The sequence below is a fragment of the Mustela nigripes genome, chromosome 8 (genome assembly GCF_022355385.1).
Source record: "Mustela nigripes isolate SB6536 chromosome 8, MUSNIG.SB6536, whole genome shotgun sequence".
NCBI lineage: Eukaryota > Metazoa > Chordata > Mammalia > Carnivora > Mustelidae > Mustela > Mustela nigripes.
Window position 1 is genome coordinate 72,048,404 of NC_081564.1, and position 14,629 is coordinate 72,063,032.

The 14,629-nt window shown below is 39.3% G+C and overlaps 1 protein-coding gene across 13 annotated transcripts in view; it reads right to left on the reverse strand.

Moving 5' to 3' along the window:
* TCF4 (transcription factor 4) overlaps positions 1-14,629 on the reverse strand; it is a 346,933-nt gene that overhangs the window by 34,723 nt on the left and 297,581 nt on the right. For all 13 annotated transcript variants that reach the window (XM_059409713.1, XM_059409720.1, XM_059409716.1 and 10 more), the window contains 2 exons: positions 11,882-12,015; positions 6,078-6,210 (listed from right to left, as the gene is read on the reverse strand). In XM_059409713.1, coding sequence (XP_059265696.1) covers positions 6,078-6,210; positions 11,882-12,015 — 267 coding nt within the window. The remainder of the gene's footprint in view (positions 1-6,077; positions 6,211-11,881; positions 12,016-14,629) is intronic.

The following is a 14,629-nucleotide window of genomic DNA, read 5'->3' on the forward strand; positions in this document are numbered from 1 at the left end:
TTGTGAAATGCAATTTCAGAGCCACACCAAAAAGAATTACATTATCTACTAACACAAAAACCCAAATCAAAAAAGATAAGCTTTTGTTTTAATTACAGATAAAGTTTGCTGCAATAGTAGCTTTCAAAAGATTAAATCTTCCTTTGAACAACTTTAACATGAGGATGACAAATTTTTCAAAATATATTCTCATGAAAACCAAAAGAAATATTTTAGGGACATTTAAAAAATAAATTCTCTCTCTCTCTATGTATGTATATACATATATATACACACACACACACATATATATGTACATATATATATATATAAATACACTTGAGAAGAGATAAGATCGTTATGATCTTAGGATCATTATGATTTCTTTCCAACTAAACTTCCTATTACTGCCTGTTTTGTAGAGTGTGGTACTAGGACTCAGGAAGTAGAATAAAGACTAGAATCAACTTCTTACCCCATGTGATCAGGAGAATGTTTCAGAAAACTCCAAAGGCTACTCATGGAAGCTACTGATAAGAACAGACTATTTTTTCACATGAAGCCATTCTACCTTGCAGCAGCTGGAGGGCCAAACCCAAGGGTTTAAATTTCAAAGCAGCGTACTGGGGCCAATTTGCCCTTTTAGTTGGAATGCCTTTTGTTCTGTTCCAGGAAATGTGGGAGAAGACACATTTCCGAGCCTCTGAACACGTTAAGCTACATGGGTCCTTCTCTTAAAGATTTCTCTTTTTATTTGTGTGACTGCGATGTCAAAAGGCATACATAATCAGAAAGTGAATTTAAATGATCAAGTAGTGTCCTCTTTTTTATACTGAGAAGTAATGGGTCGTGTTTGGCAAAATACACTTTCTAATCAAACTTTGTGCTCATCAGATCCGTGTTATGGCTTTCATGGGACAGGACTCAATTCCTGTTTTAGGCCCAAGTTTTTGTCAACTCATATCATTAGAAATTGCCGGAATGCTCATATAATAGGAGGAGAAGTAGAAACTACTGCACCTTCTGGGTAAAGATGGGATTGATTTCTTGTTATTTTAGCTCTAATCAATTTCTCTTGCTCAAGAAAAAAAAATTATTCTCTAAAGCAGTAAGGTAAATATGAATATAAGATGAGCAGTTATTGGGGCACCTGGGTGCCTCAGTGGGTTAAGCCTCTGCCTTCGGCTCAGGGCATGATCTCAGGGTCCTGGGGTCAAGTCCTACATCGGGCTCTCTGCTGGGCAGGGAGCCTGCTTCTTCCTCTCTCTCTCTGCCTGCCTCTCTGCCTACTTGTGATCTCTGTCTGTCAAATAAATAAATAAAAATCTAAAAAAAAAAAAAGAGCAGTTATTAAAAAGAACTGAAATTTTACAGGGGGACTCGAGACCGCCAGCCCCCTAAGCATTATTCAGATGGTCTGAACACAGGTGCTGCTGCTGGCTAGAAGATGGAGCAGAAGGAAGGGTCTGGTACCTTCTGTTTCATGTGGGACCACCCTCAGTCTCAGTCTCAGCTTTGAGGAAACAGCCATTCCTATCAGAACACACCCTAATCCAAACACCAGGAAGAGTGGTGCCTGGGGACTGGCTACCGAAAATCAGAATTTGGAAAATGTGTTATCCCTTTACTGCACACCCAGAACCTCGGGCTGGGAACACGGTGAAGATCTAAAAGGAATAAGAACTACAATTCAGAGTGAATTTGTCTGAAAGATGGTGACTGCTTTAAAATTTAGGGTTTTTTGAACTGTGTCCAAGGGACCTTCATGTGATTAAACTATTAGAAGCAGCATAATGCTTCCAAAATGAGCCATGAGTTCATCTCTATAAAGATAACAAAAGGAGGAGTATCTCCAGCATTCTTAGTACACACGATTCTAGAATAAAGACTCAAATAGAGGCCACAATGCACTAATTTTTAGCAGGAGGGATTCCTAGGAATTCAAGGGGGGAGTTGGACCCCAGGACCATGTGCAGGAAATGGACAAGAAGACTTAAATCAAACGAGTTTATTGTTCTCCGTTGGTGGTCTTTGTAACTAAGATGCCAAGTCACTGCTGGATAAAATCCATATTACTCTTAAGCACGGTGCCTGTTCATCACCCAACTGTATTTGAAGGCTCGAGATTCTTACAAAAGACAAAGTGAATATTATATGACTACTCTAATAATAAAATTACTGTGAAACCGAGTCCTCAAGGGGAAATGGACATAATGTTTCTACTAGAAAAGCCACATACTACAATGCATCATGTCATACAAACATGTCATTAGAAGTGAAAGTTGTAAGCCAGATTAATTCAGGAACCAGAGAGATATTCCAGGGTAATCTTTAGCATATGTTGCATTAAATCAATCATGGTAGTCTGTTCCTTCAACACTGTTTGGTTTGAGGTTTAAAAACATGGGAAGTTCCATGCATTAGAAAGCAGGCCAGTTAAAGGCTAATGAAACAATAATAGTTATTATAACAATAATGTTAGTTTTATGCCCAATTCCCTCTGAGAAGAAGGGAGGGTGTGGAGTCCCAAACAACCAGGGGTCACACCCTGGGAATGTATACAAATGGTATCTCCTAGTGGGGTACTGGGGCGCTCCTGTCCTTGAGTAATCTCGGGAGACCATGTTAGGCTAGGCAGTGCTCTCAAACCTTTTGGTCAAGACAGGAAATTGGGCATTGCAGGTTAAGAAGGAAATATTTAGGTAGCAACATATATGTCAGGGCTGCTATCCTCTAGACATTTTTATCCTCTGTAGGCTGGCTTGTAATCACTTGCTCCCTTCCTGCTCTACGTGCTTGTTGGCATGTGAGGCCCTGGCCCCGCCAGCTTCTGATATAAAGCCAGCAGCATTGCCCTGGAAGGGTTTTAGGAAGAGTTGAAGGATCTGATGGTGGTAACTCCGGATTTGGCTCTTTTCTTCAGCGGGGTACTCTATCAGCCCAACCAGTAGGAATCCATGCTGTGTCCTGTGCGTTATGGTCATGTAATTCCCGGGATTCTAATGGACCCTTCCAGTTCAGAAACGTTGACTGTAACCTCCAGAGTTTACAGGCAAGGCTTTGAAGGAAAATACTCCGTGCGCCAACTAAAATACGTGACAATTCTCTCAAAAATCCATGGATGGATGTATCATTAAAAAAAAAAACAAAAACCAAAAAACCCCCAAAAAACAGTTATGATAATTGGGATGTTTTTTCCTTCTTAAGCATTTATTTATCAAAAAATGCTATTGGGCATTAAAGGGCAAAAGCCGACAAAACAAGAAACAGTGATCACCTCACCAAGTCAAACAAGCTTCTGTAAGCCTTGGCAAGCATCTGCCATCTTTGAAATGCAGAGGACAGAAAGAGGGACAAGGTGGTTCCAGGGGGTCACCTTCTGATGGTTCTAAGTTTGCCCCTTGCTCCACATGCATTTTGTTGTTCTGTAATCAGTTTAGGACATTCACTGGTGGCCAGGGGGACACATTATAACATGAAACTCAGAAGCAGGGCAATGATCTCCTTCTGAACTGAAAAAAAAAAAAAGCAGCTTCCTAAGACATCAGCGCCATGTATGAAAAGACTGCACGGCCTTGCACTTTTTCACCAAGAAAACTTGAAAAATGTGATGTCCATGTGTTAGTGCTTGAACTCCATTCTTACGGCATTAGTAGTGCTTACAGTTATTTTCTACAGAATCATGTGTGTAATCTCAAACATGTGTCAGGCTATGTGTTCCCTATTTACCAATTATTTAATTAGCTCTGTTTGTTCTTTGAGATATAGGCAATGTAATATTTCTTTATTTCCTGCATTCAGAATGAGTGAGTATATGCCAAATATTTTCAAAAGTCTACAGATGTATCCTATTAATCCATACTGTTTGTTAGGGAAGTATCACTAACATCAGAAGAGAAATCTTCTCTTCTTATTATACAGACATGCTGCTATCCCTGACTTCTACCACACTCTGAAAATCAATCCAAAGCCCAAGAAAATTAAAGTGGGAAGAAACGTGAGCCACTCGACACCATGCAATACCAAGACTTTATTATCCTATTTAAATTTTCCCCTGTATTTTAATGTAAGAAATCGCAGGACATCTTATTTTAAGAAAGAACATTCTAGAATGCTCCCCCTTAACATAATCCTAAAGTAATAACTGCACTTATGCAAGTTAATAAAGGTCTGTTCTTCCAAAAAGCTGAATTAACATGTCTACTTATTTCCCGAGAAGATTATAAAGCTTTCTGATATTCTGCTAATAGATTTTGACAAGTATACCCATGATTATGTAATAATCTATGTAATAAAATTATTCTTAAAAACTTTTTTCTGGGTTCCAGAGATCACTTACTTTCTCTTTTAAAATTATGGCTCTTTTAATATTGTAGAGACCCTCCCTCTACTTCAACAGGGCTTTGTGGTCCATATAACAAGTTCATTCCATCTTTAGTGTGTGGTTGAGCCTGTTAGCACGCAGAAGTCACCTACTGCTCCATAGCTGCCCAGACCCAATGAAGAAGGACAGCAGACATTCCTGTCATCCACAGGCTAATGATGAGTCAACCATCTTAAACAGAGCAAATCTCAGTCCCACTGGGATTTGTGGCCATGCTGACCACAGCTTCATGAAAAATGACTATTCCATCTCAAAATATCTCTTTCTTCCCAAGTTGTGGTGCCTTGCTCCCAGAAAGACTGTTTTGTACATCATTCAGCACAGAATTTTTTTCAAATAATGCCCAAGTATGTTTTCCTCAAGTCAAGCTTTTGCTCCACCTTTATACCTTCCTAAAAAAGAAAATTACTCAAACCACAAGTAGACAGGAAATCTGCCGTGTAAGAGGATGAATGACCAGTCATCCTTCTTTATAACGAGACCTCATGACTACAGAAAGGGGCTTTCCATTTGTCAAACCACATTGAAGTGAAATATGCTTTTCTCACCCTTTCAGTTCTGCACTTCTTTCTTTCTTCTTGTTTTTCAAATCTGCCAAAACTGCATTGATAGCTAACCCAACTTCCCCATGTGACCTCTGTCCATTCCTCTCCAAGGTCAAACTGATGCAACACATTTGTAGAAGCTTTGTTATGAAAAGTTACGAAAATGGAAACTCTTGTAAATTTGCTTCTTAGTGAGACATGATAGCAATAGGCTGCGAAGGTGGCTCATCTCAAGTGTGAAATATATTATTGAATAAGCAGGGAGTATATTATTTAGGCAGAATTATATTTGCAACATTTCAAAGCACATTTCTTCCCTCTCATCAAAAACTTTGCCACATAAGTGATTCACACCACTTTCCCAACTCCCATGAACTCTCTAAAGAAAATGAAAAACTGCAGAGAGCTAAAGGGAATAAACAGTAGGATTATTCTGTCACACATTCTTCTCTCTAAAGCATACAGTTAATGTTCCCATCAGGGACCCGCGGCAAGAGATCCTGAGGCCAAACAAGTTGTCAGGCTGAGCTAGGACCAGGGTAGTGGCGACCAGTGGAGGCTGAGGTTTTAGTAAGACCCTAGAACGTCAGGCTGTGTGATTCTTCTGCATTAACAAAGTTGCTTCTTCCCCTCTGAAAGACTCAACGATGCCACATTCTCCAGGAGGTGAAGCCATCTAGTTATTAATAATCACCCATGAATATCACAGGAGCTAGTCTTTGGAAGACTGTGGTATGTCATGATTAAGAGCCTAGCACGGTTGACTAGATTTGGGAAGGGGTCAATAACTCCTGGTAAGAGCTAACTTGCCCCCCATCTCACTAAGTCATCAGTGGTTTGTCTTATAAAAGTTCACTCTGCTCACTGTTGGAGAGTGTGAGAAGCAAGTTAGTTTTGGCCTAGTTCAACCTTCGTTCAGTCTAATAACTCACAATGAACCAAGTAGCCAAATATCAGTTTCTTGTGACCCCCCCCCCCCCAAAAAGGAAGAAAAAAAAGTGATTATGGACAAGCCAATGACTATTTCTGTTTGGTTCATGTATTTTCATGCAGTTATGTGACAAATACTCATTGCCTGCTCGCTGCTCAATGATAAGAAAAAAGAGGTCCTGTATTCTTAAACCCTGACCTTGCTTGTTGGCATCAGAATCACCATTTCTATGACTCACCCATTATACTGTCGGTCCCGTTGGCGGGAGGCGTGCAGGAAGAGGAGCTGTAATGGTTTGTGCCACTGCGGTGGAAAGTGGACATCGGAGGAAGACTGGAATTGATGTCTGCTGAGGAGTGTGATGGATAGCTCTGCAGCAAGAAGGGGAAGAAAAAAAAAAGCCACATTCAACCATGAACTATTTAGTGGGTTAGGATTCTAATACTCCTTTTGGAACTCTTCATTTTGCAATGGAGACAGCCCTTCGAATTTCAAAATATCCAAGAATACATCTTGCTTAGATCTGACAGATTTCATTTTTCAAATAAGAAAATACAAAGACACATAGTTGGTTTGGGTTTGCATCAAATGTAGAGGAATACAATGGCCATCACAGACAGTGAGAAATGATCACAATCTCTAAATCTAAAAATTATCGCTTCAAAGTACCTCTGAGGTGTCAGCAACATAAAAGACCATCTCTACTATTACTTTTTTGTATGAACTATTGATCAAGTAAGAAAGAGTCCATGATACAATGAATAAAACAGTATTGTGACCCATGGGATGGACACGGGTCAACTTTTGGACTAAATGGCAAAGAGTAGCCAGTCTCAAATCCTCTGCCTGTACAACTGGACCACCTTTCTGAACTCAAGCAAGAACAGAAGGGTACATGGAAAACTTCTAAAAAGTAAAGACGATTAACTATCTCTCTAAAGCATCGTATGTAAAGCCTTAAATCAACAACCATACTGAATTAAATTGGAATGACTCAACTGAGAAAGACTAATGTGAGCTCTTTCTTTATGTGTCTTCTTCATTAGTAATCTACCAGATACCTATGAAAAAAGAACATCTTCATAGAATCATTTGTTTTAATGTTTTGTCTTGAGTTCAATTATTATCCTTGTGGCCCAAAGAAGCTGCTTTTCTTGGGGGTATATCACAGTGCCTGTAAAGTGGCAATCCGTCTGCTTGGGAATGAGCAGATCACCAACAGGGACACAGTTATTTACCAAAACACATCAAGCTAGTTACTTTTCCAAGACAAAAAAGTAACTTAAAAAGTTATTCTCATAGGTATTTGAATGTGTTAAAGGAAAACTATTTTAGCTGAACTCTATTTTTTCTTATGGGTAATATATTAATCAGCCACGGATATTCAATTAAAAATAGAGATTGAATATGACGCTAAAAGTCAGGGGTGCTTAAAGCCCAGGCACTTATTCGTAGGAGGGAAACGCCAGTGTCTTGATATTTCTCTATTTAATTTTGTGAGGTCCATCTTGGGTCCTACCTCTTCTTTTAGTAATCCTTCCTACTTCCAACTCTTGCACAATCTCTTCCGTCTGAATTCCTAATGCACTCACAGTCTGTGCTGTGCCATTTAACACTTAATTATATGCTGCCTTTCCTTGCTTTCTCTTTCAAGTGCATTTCCACCTAGACTGTAAACTCTTTAAGGGGAGGGAAGAGAGCTTACACCTCTGCATCTCACAACTTACGGCTGAGTGCTGAACACATCATTATCTTATATTCTCAATGAACAACTGGTTATCAGTTGGCATTTAATAAATAGTGGATTGAAATACCACTTACTTGAAAGAGATTTAAACAGTCTAGGCAATGAACCTACGTTAGATCTGCCAATGACCTGGTGGATGTCTTTGACAATGTGACCTCTACGCATTAAACCAGTCCAAATGAAAGGTCAACATCAGTGAAAAAGTTGAGATGATACCCTTACATCTTTCCCACTTCCCAAGAAGGCTTTTCAAACTTTTTAATTTCATGGATCTCTGTGCTTCACCAAAAAACTCCTTAGGCCACCTGTTAAACTCATTCCTACTTGCCCCAAGCAGCCCACGAACTTTTCTCCAAACAAGGACAGAACGGGCCCATTGCATGGTACAGCTAACCCAAAACACTGGATAAGCCACGGAGCACCAAACTTAGAACCACTATTTCTGCTTGACAGCTAAACACCGTAACAAAGTCGAGAAAAAGAAACTGAACATAGAAGAAAGAAGGAAACTGAAAGGAAGGAACGGTTTGCACTCATTTCTACACAATGCTATTCTGTGCTGAGTTTCTGAAGAACAGGGAAACTGTATAAATCAGTCCCAGATAGGCAAAAATCAAAACAGAGGAAAGAATTTTGAAAAATATTTAAATGACTATATAATCACAGGGTCGAATGGGAAAAAGATTTCCACGTTGGGGAGGATTTCTAATCACTTTTAACAGGGAGAAAAATGGGCAGTAAGTCAGGATTTAACAGACAGAGGGTTAATACTGAGTTTGGAGAATGATAAGAAAAGTTCTTTCCCATCGATTTTAATAGGGAAACGAACGCAATCTATGTAGTAAATCAGTTATTTTTAGAGACTCACAGAAAATAGGATGCTGAAATGAAAAAAATTAATGAGATTTATTATTTATTTATTATTATAAATTATAATGTACTATGATATATTTATTAATTTATTTCCATATACAAGGAAAAGTATCCTGAAAACTACTATCACTCAGATATAATAAATACACTGCAGAGCCAATCACTGATGTGTGAAGTATGTCTCTTGTAGAGTATTTAGGGACCCACAATGAGAGGTCTCTTTTGCCTCTCTACCTCCGGCTATTGCTACTGTCTGCCTGCTTGTTACATGTAGAAAGAGGAGACTGAGAAAGCATAATGGCTTTACATGCCCACTATTGAAATATTTTTACTTATGATGCCCAATTACAGCATATCTGTAGCCCAACAGACAGAATAAGTATTGAACATGTTTCTATTAGTGATGCTTCGATCAACCCATGGGTTGATAATTCAAAGACTGGAAAATATAATCATTGGGTGCCACATACTAAGAATAAAGTCATGCTTTGGGCTCAGGCAAATTTTATAACCTTGGCACCATTACTCTTTTATGCCAGGTAACTGTTCGCTGTGGGGCTCTCTCCTACATCTTACAGCATGCCTACCAGCATCCCCGCCTTCTACATGCTAGATTCCAGTGACACCTACAGCTGAAACACCCAAAAATGTCTTCAGACATTCCCAAGTGTTCCCTGAGGGGGTAAAATCCCACCTGGTTGAGAATCACCAGGGTAAGTGTTTATGTTACAAAAACTTCAGAACTCTTTTATATTAAAATTCCAGATTCCTAGGACTATTTCACTCTGTGGGGCAAAGACCATGCCTAAACCATGCCAGACGGAGGTCTCTATCCTATTTCTAAACAAAACTCTGCCAAGTCAATCCAACCTTAAATCTTCTACAGCAACCCATTCCAAAGTTTAACCACAAACTCCATTCTTCCGAGTGATTCTGTATGTGTATCTGTGACATAGTAGCAATTAGCTGTGGGATTGTGTTGTAGAAACTGAAGCTGTAAAGGGGATTTAAAGAATCGAAATTGGTGACTTGACAGTTGCTACTGGAATGTATGGATTTGAAGCTTTACAATTACACATTCTAGCACAACGAAGGCAATAATGTTTCTAAAATGTTGTACCTTCAGAGACAATACTAATTTGGCCAAATTATACCCAAAATGATACAGAGAAAACGCTCTTCTTTTTCTCAAACTATTCTTTTGTTCTTTGTGAGACTGGCCAAAAGCTATAGATGAAAATTGGGAGCAACTACCATTATTTTCAAGTGAAAGGACACTAAGCTCCTACTGCGCACTCCAATTATTCTCAATCAGTGTCAGACTCCTCAAAGGCATTTCAGCGAGAGATTTCCAAATGGTTAATACTGAAATTACAATGATTACTAGATATAATAATCTAACAGTTTTCCTATCAGTGAGAAAATTCATTAGGATACATTACCAGAGACCCCATTCATTTACCATTTTTTTAAAACAAACCCTTAATCTCTAAGATCTGCTAAATAATCATATTAAGAATAAAAACGCCATGCTCGGTGTTGGATAAATGACATTTCAAATGTAGCATCAGATACAACCTGTTGGGTTATTCCTTCAAAAGGATCTTTCTCCCTGGTTGATAATATTGTATTGGTTTTTAAGGTTTTCAGCAAATTTTTTTCTGAAAGGAATGTAGTTGGTTTCCTTTTTTAAATTACACTTCTTATGCATTCGAGCACACTTTAAAGATACCTCCGCCCATGCAGTGAATTTGATTGGGATAAAATCAAACCACCTACATCAAAATTCTACAGTATGATAAGGAAAGGAAGAAAGAACAAAAATAAATGTCAAATGAACAACTCTTAGAAGGACTGACATTCCATGTTATGTTAGTATACTGCCAAAATCCTTTAGTTGTAATCAAAATTTTCCTTGCTCAGAGGACAGATGTAGTTTTGATCATGAGTTCCTTAGAGAAGTGGAAAATGATGATGGGGAAATAAAGATGTTGGCCAAGAAGAAATTCTAGTATAATAATAGTTGATATTTCTCTAAGCTTTCACTCTAATACCTCCAAGTAGGAGGTGGGAGAAGATAAAACGTGCCAGTAAATCATTTGCTATTTACTGAAGATGTGCTGAAATTAGAGATAGGTGGATTTACACAGTCAAACTTGGCAGATGATAGAAAAAGACCAATTCTATCTCCACTATTTTTGCCTCTTGTGAACAGATAGGCTAACTGACCACGGTGTCTCTATCACCAGGACTCACTAGATAAGTATCTTTCAAGGAGATCAGAGACTGTACCTTCTGGAATATTTATGTTGCCAGAACAGAACACAAGTCACCCTTTCTCTGTCTCTAGTGTTTGAAACAAGGAGGAAAGATCACAGAAGCCCAGAAAGTACTATTTCCTATCGCAGAGCAGAGAAAGACACGTGAACCTAAGTTTTAGGAGAACAAGGGGCAATTTCGAGATGTATAGTGACCCAGCACCACGAAGGACAACTGGATTTGTTCAGACTCTTTTTCGTATTTGTAGGATTATAGCTCCATACATTTTTAAAGTTATAGGACTGCACAAGGGGCTTAGTCCCATCTTACCGGCATCTCAAGCCTAATTCAGGGTCTCCTGGAATGCTCAACTCAAGCTCCTAAGTGGATTCTGGACTGTGGGAGTTTTGAGGCTGGAAAAGCTCAGATGAGCTCCTTCCTCCAAGATAAAGGGACCCGCTAGGATGGATGAGTTTAGGCAACGGGCAGAGTGAGCCCTTCAGTAATGCAACAAGATAATGTTCTGCAGTTCGGCAGTTTTCAACTGAGTGAGGCCATGGAACATCTCATTAGCAGTAACGTGGAATTATAGCTAAACCACTGAAAAGTGGGAATCTGATCTATGATCTACCAGAAAGCTCCTGGTCGCTGTGACTAGTGGCGTGTATGGGAAACAGGAACTCTTTCCTTTGGGTGTGGCACCACGGGTCAAAGCTGTCACTAGGGACAGAAGCCGGTAAGAGGAAGTGGAAATGCACATGGGAGATGCCGGCCACCTACTCTCAGTCTACTGACTGCCACTCTGCCCCCTGCAGTATACGCTTCAAAACTACAGAAAGTAAACAAATAAATGACAAGGATCCATCATAGCTGAAATTGTGCAACTCAAATACAGCATATATTTATGTCCAAAGGAGGCTAACAGTGTCATAAAAGAAAGCACGGAACAAAACACCATGAAGTTCAATGCCAAAGAAAAGCCACAAGGGCTTCCAAAGATGATCTGTTCTGTCTTTGGTCTCAGAAACAAGAGAACTCTAAGAATGATGGGTTATACCGTTTCTACATTCATGACAGAGTCCTGTGTACATGCACGGGAAGGCGGAGAATGGGATTTCGGAAACTAGCTGTGTTATCCCCAGAACCACGTAAATCTGCCTTACCAAGCGTTCGTGCGGATGCAGGCTACAGTAGCTGCTAGACTGTGGAATATGAGAAGAACTGCCCAACATTCCTCCGTAGCCAGGCTGATTCATCCCACTGGAGGAGCTCCAAGGGTCACTGCTGTGATGGCCATCTGTAAAGGACAAAGAAAACCATGACTTTTCGGAGGCATTCAGCCTTGCCCTACAGAATAGGGTTTTTTCATATACTTGAAAATGGCTACCCGTTGTGCATTCATCTTTGTGCTGTTTTGCTGATTACATCAGAAGACAGTCATCCTTTTTCCCCCGAGGGGCTCTATATCGCCAACAAATGTAAATATTTACCATAGGCAGCGTTCTTAGTAAAAATTCAGCTATAAACGGACAGAACACATTTCTATGTAGAATTATGTCAAGTCAGCCAGGTAAACAATACTCAAGGAAACGCTTCTTCTAAAAGTCCCGTGACCTCCTTTTCAATGAAAACGAACAGTTAAATGTTCCTAAATGTTGTGATGAAAATAAAATACTTAACATATTATAGAGTTAACAAGTTTACAAGTTTTTTAAATGCAGATAAAGAGATAAGAATGAAAAAGAACATCTCAGATTTCTTTTAAAGATCAAATTTCCTTTTTATTACGTACATGGTAGAATTAAAGTTGAAATTACATTATGATTTATAGGGAATGTGAGTCTCAGATATATATAGTTCTGAGTTTTCTTTCTTAACATTCGCTTTCTGGTGCATAGTCCTATTGCTACTTTAAGCCTTCAGTAGCCATTGAAAGTGCACACGTATCATAAGGTAGATGTTATACCGGGGACAATTTTAAGAGGTTCTAGATTTTATAAAACTCTATGTTAAAAAGAGGTTTAAAATGATGTGGATATTATATGAAGTACCCTTCAGTATTAAGTTAATCTTTGTTAATACCATATTAAAAACATTTTCATAGATTCTTTTTCTTCTCTGGGTCTATTGGCCTAGAAGTTACTCTTAGGGATCACTGATGTTTGGTTTGGGTTTCTCAAAACAAAGGTGGTTGGTGGGGGTGGGGTGGGTGGGCATCTATGTCATTGCTTTAGTCAAATTTGCCCTTGTTTCAATAGTTCTACCAAAATTATTGAATGCCAGCTGAAAATCCAGATAATCAGCGGGTATTCACAGTACAGCAGGTACTGCCTCCTTGAAAATAAGATTATTTTCACCATCTATGTTACATAATAAAGGCCTTTTGAAAATTTTGGCAATAGGCAAGTTAAATCCAACACTATATACCACAAAGTTGTCCCCCCCCACCCCCCGAGCTTTTAAATCCAGAAGTTAGAATTCCAAAAACTGGAATAGTTTCAGGACAGGGAGGAATGATCAATAGATTTCTTTAAAAAAAAAAAAAAAGTCCTATCTGAGATTCTGACTACTTAAGAGTTTTAATCAGAAGACAGAAATTCAAGTGAAAAATGAGGTCACATGGCAGTAAGTTTAAAATAGGCTCCTGAAAGTCTCCCAGGATCTTTCACCCAATCTGCATGTTCTTTATAAGACCTGAATTCTCAGAGCACCAGGCACCCATTACTGAGGGAAGCCGGTGTGAGGGGATCACGAGGTATTGTTTCCTCATGGGAAAACAGAAGACCTTCTAGAAGATATTATTCATGCACTTAAGATGTAGCTTTCAGGTTGTAGAAGTGTAGATGTCACCTTAACTCCAAAGATGAAGTTAAGGCCCTAACATTTCAAATAGATGGCATTAATGACAAATAAATTGGGAATATATATCATTGAACAAGAGTCTCCTGAAACATTCTGACCACATGGTGCACTATATGGAAATACATTTAGGATTTGTTAACACAGAACACTCTACTCAATGCAGACTTATAAAAATACGTACTTTACATAAATTATGCTTTTCACAGTAAATTAATATTTATCATATCCCATGATCTTGGCATAATGTTGTTTTGAAAGAATAGAATTAGATGTGTGCAAATTAATTGTGCTCATCATAAATGTCAACTCAAAAAAAAAATTTGTTTTGCCTTTTTGGGTATTCATATGCAGAAAAGCACGTTTGTTCCCCATATTCTGCATGGTCTACTGTGGTTGCAGATCCCTCTGTTTTCTGTCTTCCTCTACCTGACCTCCCATGCAGTGTGCACAGTTGAAGCAAGCACCTTCCTGAAGGCAGGTAGAAGCAATCTATCCTGTCAATATTTTCCGTGAAAATCTGCTGTGAATGGTGAGTCCTTGAATTGACAATCCGAATAAGCACCAGTAGAACAGCTGCTCTGACTGGTCGTCAAAGAGGAGAGCGGGGTGGGGGTGGGGGGGGACAAGTGGCCACTGTGCCTTTTGTCACAGCCCAGGATGCCCTCAAGCGACATACCCTGCTGGGTCCCTTTGTGAGTTACACCTAGGACAGGTCACAAAGAAAGATACAGGGCCCTTATGAACATGAGCTCTATTATGCGTGGAACAAATTCTCTCCATTCCTGGGAGACCCATTTGATTCAATTTTATAGATTTTCCATGGAATTTCACATGTGAACCAGCAACCTGGAAAACTTATACTCTGAAGGGCAAGAAAATCAGTTCCTTTTAATCAGAATGACTTTGAGTATGTCCACTGCAAGATAAATGAGACACCAGGCTGCTCCCCGGTTCCTTGCTGCTCCAAGGGTGCTCCCCCTCCCATGCCATGGCCCTTCCTGGAGCAGCACGAAAAGGAAATCCCAGGGCACGTGGTTAAGGCACTCTCA